The 10,000-nt window shown below is 42.3% G+C and overlaps 1 protein-coding gene across 3 annotated transcripts in view; it reads right to left on the bottom strand.

Moving 5' to 3' along the window:
• Positions 1–10,000, bottom strand: part of LOC138014316 (platelet binding protein GspB-like) — a 42,782-nt gene that overhangs the window by 25,384 nt on the left and 7,398 nt on the right. For 2 of the 3 annotated variants that reach the window (XM_068861365.1, XM_068861366.1), the window contains exons 2-8: positions 8,896–10,000; positions 7,769–8,559; positions 7,295–7,447; positions 6,305–6,479; positions 5,694–5,941; positions 4,922–5,074; positions 155–4,678 (exon numbers count right to left, since the gene is read on the bottom strand). The exon at positions 8,896–10,000 is cut by the window's right edge and continues 830 nt beyond it. In XM_068861365.1, coding sequence (XP_068717466.1) covers positions 155–4,678; positions 4,922–5,074; positions 5,694–5,941; positions 6,305–6,479; positions 7,295–7,447; positions 7,769–8,559; positions 8,896–10,000 — 7,149 coding nt within the window. The remainder of the gene's footprint in view (positions 1–154; positions 4,679–4,921; positions 5,075–5,693; positions 5,942–6,304; positions 6,480–7,294; positions 7,448–7,768; positions 8,560–8,895) is intronic. The other variant, XM_068861367.1, reaches the window with a different exon arrangement.

Genomic DNA, 10,000 nt, shown 5'->3' with positions numbered 1-10,000 from the left:
GCTCGTAGATGTGGTGTAAACTCATTGGCGCATGTATAACGAATATGCAGTGGCAAGTGTTTAAGCGCTTTCGAGTCCATACCGCTCTCGGATTGCTGTTGTTACTCCGCTCAAAGCAGCTGTAAAATGGAGATATAAATAAAAACTGTCTTACCACTGCAGCAATGTTATCTATTTGTCTCCTGAAGCGACTGGCTCTTTTCTCATAAACTTTAAAAGAAGGGCTCTGTTTCCAAGAATTGAAGTTTTTAACATTCCAGGTCATGGGAGCTGGTTCAACAGGTGTATCTTCGATCCATTTTACGTCACGTTTTGCTCTTGTATTGGCTTTCTCAAGACCCCACCTGTATGCTGCAGCAAGTCTCAGTTCAATCTTTTCTTTAAATGCTGGATGCGTTTCGTTTTCAGTCTGCGGAACGAGGATTTGGATACCAACAAGTCCTTCGCCTTCGGTTGTGTTAGGTTTCGAAGTTAAAATAGGTTCGGTCGGTTCCACAGACGTGACAGCTCCTGGTGAGCTCTTTGATACTAAAGAAAATCTCGCTGCAGTCAGACTAGTCGTTGCATCTTCAAGAGTGGTAGGTAAGGACACAAAAACGGATGCTGACATATATGTCTGAAATGACAATGATTCTCTCGATGCAGCGCTTGACAGTTGCAGCGATATATCTACACTTGTGGAGGTCATGATGGGTTTGTAAGACGACGGTAGCATTGGAAACAATGAAGACCTTGCTTGAGGCAGGAAAGACAAGGTTGGCTGGAAAGGCACAACTGAAGATAATCGCAATCGCGTTGAAACTCCCGTGGTAGAGTACGTTGAACTTTCTTCAAGAAATGAGGAAGTTTCTTCTTCAATCATTGTCATAGATGGCAAAAGACCGCTTTTAGTTAGGATTGCTATGCTTGTTCCGAGCGTGGAGTCCACCTTCATTGAATAACTAAAAGACAACGAAGAGCTGTCAACTTTAAGGGAGATATCCACATCTGTAGTTCTCATAGACGACTGGTTTATAGTAGGAAAAGGTATGGACTTTCCTTTGGAAAATTCATTGGACGAGGGAAGCAACTTCAGTGTGCTTGTTAACAGGCTTGAACTTGGTTTAACATGAAGAGAAGCCTGCGAGGTTACTGAAGTTAACGTTGAAGAAAAAAACCTCCGTGTGGAGCTGTAAATTTTAGACGCATCCAACGACAGAAAGGAGCTTACTCCATCTTCTATAGATGACCGCGTTACAGACTGGCTCGTATCTATCGACATAGCACGAGATTCTTTCGAGGACACTATGAACGTTGTTGGTGGCAATGTGATTTCTGATGTATTTGCATGAAGTGGAGATGTAGTCGCAAAAGAGTCCATTTTTGAAAAACCTTTGCTTGAGTGTGAAGAGAGCAAGGCGCTCTGCGATGAAATTGTCTGCAAGACACTAGTCTTGAAGGCTCCTCGAGAAGCAGTCCTTTCCGGATTTAAACTTTCAATGACGGATGTTACGGTTGATGAGACGATTGACGGAAAAGAGAGACTTGACAATATCACTTTAGAGAATGGAGCAGTGACATCGGCTGTTCTAATTTCCGATGAGCCAACCACTTGTGTTATTATCGGCGCAACTGTTGTACCGACCAGGCTAGATTTAACCAGAGAAGCACCTAAAGTATCTGACATGTTTCCAGCTGCCTGACTTGATAATTTGACCGTCGACGTTGCATTTGACGTGGTAGTATTATTAGTGATAAGACTTATAGTATGCGATAAATTTAACGTAGTCGAGGTTCTGTTCACCGGAGGCGTTGTTGATGTTGCATCAATAAGTACAGAGTATGAGACCAAGGAAGTGAAAGAACTTGTTGCTACGAAACCAGAGCGGATGAACCTAAAATATGAAGACGAGTCAATATTTCTGCTCACCGCGTACGTCGATGTTATACCAAATGTATTTCTTCCCATGATGCTGATCCTTGACGTTTCACTAAGAAGAGACGTACGGTGGCTTGTCGATCGACTTCTTGAAGTGTGACTCGCCTCTAACGACGTTAATTGGGACAAGTGAGGTGTAGAATCGTTTCCAGTAGGAATAGACATGATTGTGGCGTTTTTGCTGGCGGTACTGATCAAAACGTTCGTCATGTTTGCAGATAGATCTGAGCCGGATGGCTTAACAACTGAAGTGGCCTCTAAAGGCGAACTTTGCGGAACAAACATTGATGATAGCGTAAAGTTTGTTCGAGTATCAATGACAGGCGACGAGCTTATACCAAGTCCAGAAATGGTGGGTGTCAATGACAAACGTGTTCTTGTAGTGGCAATCAGCAACATTGAAGGTATTAATGGAGTGGCCGATATATCTGTTGACATCGAAAAACCGCTTGGTAGCACCGAAGTGGTGATAACTTCTGAAGATGAAACTTTCGTCAGAGTCATCATGGTGGAAAGAGTACTTTCTTTGGATGATGCCAGCGAAGGAAACTTCATAGTCCCTGAACTTGATGAATGGAGAGCACTGCTAAGGTTAAACGACGAATGCCTAGGAATGAGTGATGCTGATTGACTAGGCATAGTGTCAGTAAAGAGGGATTTCAGGGGAGAAGACTGCAGCGAAAGAGTACTTCCTTGTACTGAAGTCAGCGATGAAAAAAATGGAGACGTTGAACTTGTCCCATGTAGCACACCTCGCGTATCATTCAAAGACCTGCTTACATTGGAGGAAAAAGACGTCGCAATGTAAAATGCTGAATGACTCGACATGAAACCTGTGGAAAGGGGTCTTTGGGGTGAAGGCTGTGGTGAAAGGGTGCTCTCTTGCGATGGCGTTGGCGGAGAGATAATGAAATCCGTTGAACTTGGTCTTTGATACGCAGTTTCATTTAAAGTACGAAGTGAATGGAGGGAAAGAGACGCTGCTGAGGACGATGTGGATTGAAATGTCATGAAGTCAGTGGAGAGTCTAAGAAGTACAGGCAATGAAGACGCTACCCTGGAGACCTGAGAACGTATATTGACTTCAGTTGACTGAAGTTTCAAGCTTGTCAAAGAAGATAAAAGACGCAACGTTTCATTTGCATACAACGATCCTGTGGTCGTTGAAATACTACTGAGAGAACTTAAAACCAAAGAGTCGCTCGACAGCGTTCTAAATGGCCTGAACTCTGATGATGGAAGTATGTAGAAAGGTGACGAAGACATATGCTGTAACGTTTCGTTGGAATCCAACGCTCCTCTGACTGTCGAGACTGTTTGAGGAGTAAATGAAACAGAATGCCGTAAACGCGAAAGCGTTATTGCTGGGGACACCGTGACTTCTGACGATCGCATTATCACAACTAACGGCGAAGACAAAGGAAGTAACGTTTCACTGAAATCCAATGCTTCAGCGGTGGTCGAGACTGCTTGACGATTTAACGGCAAAGAGTCCTTTGAACGCGAGATCGTTGGTGATGGCGACACCGAGACTTCAGATGACTCCATTGCCAGAACTGACGACGATGGCAGAATGCGTGACGTTTCATTTAAGTCCAATGTTCCTCTAGCTGTGGGAAGCGTTTGAGAAGGTAATGCTAAAGAGGCGGTGGAACTCGAAAGCATCATTGATGGGGACAAAATCACTTCAGACGACCGCATTATCAAGCCTGACGACGAAGATAGAAGGCGTGACGTGTCACTGAAATCCAGTGCTCCCCTAGATGTGGAGAGCGCTTGAGGAGTTGATGCTAAAGAGTTGGTCGCACGCAAAAGCGTCATTGTTGGGGACACAGTCACTTCAGATGATCGCAATTTCGGGCTTGACGACGAAGACAAAAGACGCAAAGTTTGACTGGACGCCAATGCTCCTCTGCCCGTGGAACGTGTTTGAGGAGTTCCTGTTAAAGAGTTGGTCGAATGCGAAAGCACCACTGTCGCTCTGCTGGTCGTTGTAAATGTTTGCGAATTACTTACTAAAGTTTCATTCGGAAGTGTAAGTGCCATTGAAGGTGACATGGTAATTTGTGGCGATTGCAGTAATAGGTCTGAGGATGAATATAGAGACCGCACCAACTCAATGGATTCCGATGATCCTCTAGCTGTGAAAGTTACCCCCAAAGTGTGGCTGGAACGTGAAAGCGTTATTGGTGGCGATGCCTTGACTTGCGATGAACGCAGGGCCGACGATGAAGACAATGGCTGTGACGTTTTAGTCGAAGACAATGATTGGCCATCCGTCGAAATTGTCACAGAAATCAATGCCAAAGAGCCCCTTGAAGGTTTGAGTGTTATTGATGACGAAGCCACTTTAACATCCGATTGTTCGATTCCAGTGTATGAGTCTGAAGAAAATCTTTCTGTTTTACTCGCAGCCACACTCACATGACTTGATGTATTTATAGTAGTAAAATCCGAGGAAATTTCTGTTACTGACAGTGAACTAACTGAAATCGACCTTGACAAAGGAGAAGACATAGAAGGTGAAACGACAATTTCCCTTAAGCTCCTTATCGATAAAGATATGTGGCCAACAGAATCCTTGCTGGTGCTCTGACGAAAAAACGACGACCTTATAGAATCATGACTACTGGACTGTTTGCCTTCCGAAGACGACTGTGAAATGCTTTGAGTTCGTGTTTGTGGCATCATGGTCAAGGTCATCAGCATCGAAGATGCGGAAGATGAAGGCAGGTACACAATTAAGGGACTGACTATTACCTAGTGAAGCAAAAACAAAGCAATAAAAATAACTATAAAAGTGAATATCACTACGTACAGAGAAAAGCTCTCGTTTAATCCAAACACCTTTTGTTTGTGGAACCTCTCTTTTGCACTTTGAATCACAACAATCAAACATTTACGCTTTGCCCTTTGCCATAGTTGAGCACACTCAGTCTCAATGTCGGACGAGAAGATCTAATCACTTTATTAAACGAGAGTCAAAGTAACGGGAGAGCATACCTCATACTTGACAGCTTCAGCTAACGTCACGTTGGCATTGGAGATACCTTGAATCACCGTGTAAGCTAGAAGGGGTTCACTGCCGTTGAGGACTCTAAACGTTACATTCACTTTGGTGCTATTTGCATCAGGTGATCGTGCAATTTGGATGATCTGCAAAGGAGGAAACAGAAACCATACAACTTAATTAAGAAATCAACCCATGCTTTTTTCAACATCGCTACTTAAAGGGAAACTCCACCGAAACGGGAAAATAACTTTAAGACACAGAAGGTAAGGTTTACAATCAAAATTGCTCTAACTTTTTCCAATGAAAGAGTTTGTATTCGAAATAAATGAATTTCTAAAAAAAGCTTGTTTTGGTTTTCAAATTTCGTGAACGCGGCCATCTTGAATAATTGTGACGTGTAATGGTTGCCCTATTGTTTCAGAACAAAAGCTCTATGTGTGAAAACAACAAGGGCAACCGTAAAACGTCACAATTATTCAAGATGGCGGTGCCCGGAAAACGTGAAGAAGAAAACTGAAGAAAATTGTCGAACAAATTTGATTGCAAACATTATTTTGTTGGGTTAAAAATTATTCATTAGTCGGAGTGGAGGTTCACTTAAACAAAGAGAACATCACAAAACCATAGTCAGAGAAAGCGAAGAGAGAAAATTAAAGTATTGATTCAACTGGCTCTGTACAGTCCATGTCAAGTCATGATTGAAAGAAAAAGGACAGGATAGATAAATACTATGTAGTTGTAGTTTGCTTTATATTCACTTACGTCAACGGACACGTTAGCTAGGGCTATATCCGCAGATCCATTCTCGTAGGCTTCAAGAATCCCTTTCTGCAGTTGTTCCACAAAAGACGCATTGCTGACACTTTGATTCAGATCAACTCTAATTACGAAGCGGACGAAAAAACCAGTAGGTATGGCAATAGCTGAGCTACTGAAAACAAACTCTGGAGTAGATGGTTTAAATGAGAATGACGATGCCAGTGAGGTTGACGTAGTCACGGTAACGCTACCTAAGGAAGACAAAATGCACACTGTTATAGCAATCAATCTCAGAAAATATCTTTTCAGTTTAACTGGTCGAAGATATCCTCGTCAATTCAAATTCAAAATTCACTGTAAAAATGAGCTATCAATCTAGTTCACAGGCACCCCACTTTTTAATAATCCGAAAGAAGCAATTCTAAATTAACACAAACATGATTAAGATCTCTAACTGGCAGGAGGCAACCAGTTGGCCATTACAGAGCGTAGTGGAGTTGAACCCGGGGCAACCGGAAACAAATTCAACGCCATAAATCATAATTAGTTCGAACATATGATGCCTCAAATCTTCAAGTTTACCTAACTTGCTTTCCTGGGTTGGGTGTACTTACCTGCTGTCGAGGAAACGTTTGGCTGTTGCGTGGAGATGACATAACTTGTTTCTGATATTTCTTGGCTGATACTTGTCACGCCATTTAATTGCATAGGTGAAGAGCGTGATGATGTTGTCGACATTGTGAAAGCAGAGGAAGAAAAAAAGAATACAGGAAAAGGGTCCTCCACCACCTGCATGGGTTAAAGACAAGAGTAAGCAATTGTTTTGTCCAGGTTGAATCCATGTACGAGAAGACTTACATCATTTAAACTTGAACCACGCGAAATTGTTAAATGACTTTCAAAAATGGAAACCGGTACCGCTCCCATAACCTTACTCGCCAAGTTACAAAGGAGACTTGAAAACACGAGCGAAAAGTGCCTTCAAATCACCTTCGATGGTAATTCCGCACTGATAATTAATAACTTCATAATCACCAGTGTCTTCTCGACGTAGATGCGTGCATGTATGTAGTGACCGTCAACAATGCCACAATGTCACACTCGCACCGGTCCTCTCCCGCTTCTGGAATGGGAAAGAGATTACCACAGAGAACAGGCTGCCGTAACACTACATAAAGCTAAAATGTCGTCGCGCGAGGATACGTTCTCGAATGCTAAGATGCGTTCTATGTCTCTCTTTTCTCCTTTGTCGAACAATAAAATAAATACTTCATTGACCATTCCTCATAGGGGCTTTCCGGGCCCACGAAACACAATCAACGAAAGGACATAACACAACCACTGTTAAGTATCCCAACTGGCCGGAGGCAAACCACTTAGCTATTTACAAGAGCGACCAAGACGTTGAACCAGGGACTACCAGGAACAAATTCCACCAGTGGTCAGAACGAGTCTAGAACCCGGGAACTCCGGATCTCAAGGCAAGCATCCTAACCACTGGGCCGCACTCCCTCCTAGCATAGTGTACGTAATTTAGCGCTAATTTGCTACGTGAGTGGGGGGTCACTTGAAGAAAATGTATGGAAAATTGATAGAAACTGTACCGTGTATCCCAAAGCCTCTCCAAGTCGAAGGGTAGCTCCACGTACACTTTCAACTACTGAGTATCCAGGAAGCGGTGCACTGGCATTACGAACTTGAAAGATTACAGTCACGTTGGTGCTGTTGGTGTCTGGCGTTCGTTTTAGTTCGACGATCTGGGAGAAAGTGGAGGTTAAGGTTACGTCTAACTGACTGCTTTAAAGCCTTTTCAGCGCTTTCTAATCATCACTCCTTTCAAATGACGGACTGGCGGCAACCAAACGGAAACACAGTTAATGTAAAGTAAAGTAGTTGCACGCAGGAAGCAACTGCCGGGAAATTTCAAAATAAAAAAGTAAAAGAAAACCGAACCTTGAAGTTATTTAAGGAATATAAAGTAATAAACGTTGAATAAGTGAGAGTCAGACTTTCATTTGAGACATTATAGTTAATTAATTTAGCAAATCACTAGATCTACTTCAGAAACATAAACTCACGTGCACAGTAGTAATGTTGTCCCCCGATGATGCTGCAGAACCATTTTGATATACGGTGAGAATTTCTTTTTGTAGTCGGATTCTAAAGCGATTATTTAGACTCTGATTTTGAGGAACGCTAATTCCAAAGCGCACATATTCTTGCGGACTAGTAGCAATTGAGCTTGAGGTAACAATTTCTGCACTGGATGATTTCCACGATGACCAAGACGTCGTATCGCTATAAGTAACCACAGGACTGTTAAATGAAAGAAGAGTCAACGATGGAGATGATACTAACGAATTTGAAGATGACAATGTTTCTTCCCGTGAGGATGAGAGGATGGTAAAGCGTGAGGTCTCCACAGGAACTCCACTTGAATTGTATGACTGAGACAGTGCAGATCTCGTGTTTTGTAGAAGTAATGTTTGTGTCACTGTCGACAATGATGTCATATGCATAAGGCTTGAGGTGGGCGCATAATCATCACTCGTAGGATCAGTTCGCGGTGAAGCGGTACTAGTAGCCTTATTTGTCGACAACGCGATGGACCTCGTAAAAGACGACAACACTTCAGTGCTTTGACGAAACACTTGATCAGTTTGTGGGTGGATGGTATCAGGCAGAGGTGTTGTTGATGCGGTTCCATTTGGCTCTGTAGCCAATCTTGGAGACTGCGTTAAAAGAGAGTAACTTGTGGTAGCTAAAGGAATACTATGAGACGATTTCGTTCGCTCGTAAAATGGGGCTGAAGTTGCTATAATGGCTAAGGTCTCTGAAGACAATTTTCTCTCCGGTGTGATTACAGAACCTGCAAAATGTCATTAAAATGTATAATTATAGCATTGAATACCAAAGCCTTATCTATTAATATCTATTATTTGCAGAAATTCAAAAATATAAATAATGGCGGCAGGGAGACGCTCTGCAACGGTACCACCTTCTATTAGTATTTCAAGTTCATTTTAAAGTTCTGATCTCTTGTTCGCTATCTTTAATTGGTCACTGAACCTTTTGCACAGTTTTAATTTATCAGACAACCACTGATTGGGGTTTTGACTTATAAGACAACCACTGATCGATTATGGTAAAACTGGTAGTCACAAATAGTTTTCTTAAGAACCAACCGAAATTGGGTCATACGTACTGGAATGACTACGCGTGACAGATGATCTTTCATGCAATGTTGATGAAGTGGATTCTCCAGTAATGATAATTGTAGACTTGTGGGAATTCCTTGATGAATATGGTTGTAGTTGTTCCGACCCTGGCGAAATGGATAAATCGGCAAAGGACGAAGCAGTTTTAACAACAGTCGAGCTATTTACTGCCAAAACGGATTTGGTAGGACTTACTGACATTATCCTTGATACCCAAGACGAAATTGCTGTATGCATTATTGAAAATGTCGATGAAGTAAAAACAGATGATGATTTAGACATAAAAGCAGCAGAGGAATTTGGAGATGCCTTTGATCGCGTTGTAGAAGGCTGAGTAGCGGTTGATACAGAATAATCCAATGGAGACGAAAAAAAGTATTTTGATGTGCTCATTGCAACCGATGAAACTGTCAATGAATACACCGTGTCTAATGAATCGGGCAATACTGCGGTGGAAAGTTGCATTACATCAAATGAAACATTTGGAGTTACGTGTGAAAACACCGCAGTCGAAAGCGCTCCTCTGGTATCGGTGGATGACTTATCAGAGGAGAATCTTTGGGGAAGCACGTACGACGAGACCAGTGCATGTGAATGGATTGTCATAGATCTTACTGACACTGTTAAAGAACTTTGAACTTTAGATTGCACGTCGATGGCTGAGAATGACGTCTTAACAACCGACGCTGTTAAAAAAGGCAAAGATGTAGATATATGTTGAGAGGCTGCCAAGCGAGACTCTGTTTTGCTGTAATATTGAGAATCTGAGACACTTTCATTTTGTAACGGTGGCATTGAAATAACAGAAGAGTTGCTTCCATCACGGGTTGAGTACGATGCAAAAGAAGATGGATCCATAGAGAGCGAATGTGATAAGAGGCTCGTAGTCCTGAAAGTTGAGCTGCTCAAACTGCTCGATTCTGGCATTTGCGCAGTTGGTATGACACTGCTTATATTCAGTGATAAAGTGACATTTGCTGAGTACCCAGATACACTTTCATTTGTTGAAATATTCCCTACATTGACCTCGGAAACTGACCTTGTTGCTGCTCGTGTAATTCTGCTTTGATACATTTTTGAAGATAGTTGGAT

Source organism: Montipora capricornis, chromosome 8 (genome assembly GCF_036669925.1).
Source record: "Montipora capricornis isolate CH-2021 chromosome 8, ASM3666992v2, whole genome shotgun sequence".
Lineage (NCBI taxonomy): Eukaryota > Metazoa > Cnidaria > Anthozoa > Scleractinia > Acroporidae > Montipora > Montipora capricornis.
The sequence above is the reverse complement of the archived record's forward strand: the minus strand, read 5'-3'. Positions and strand labels throughout refer to the sequence as shown.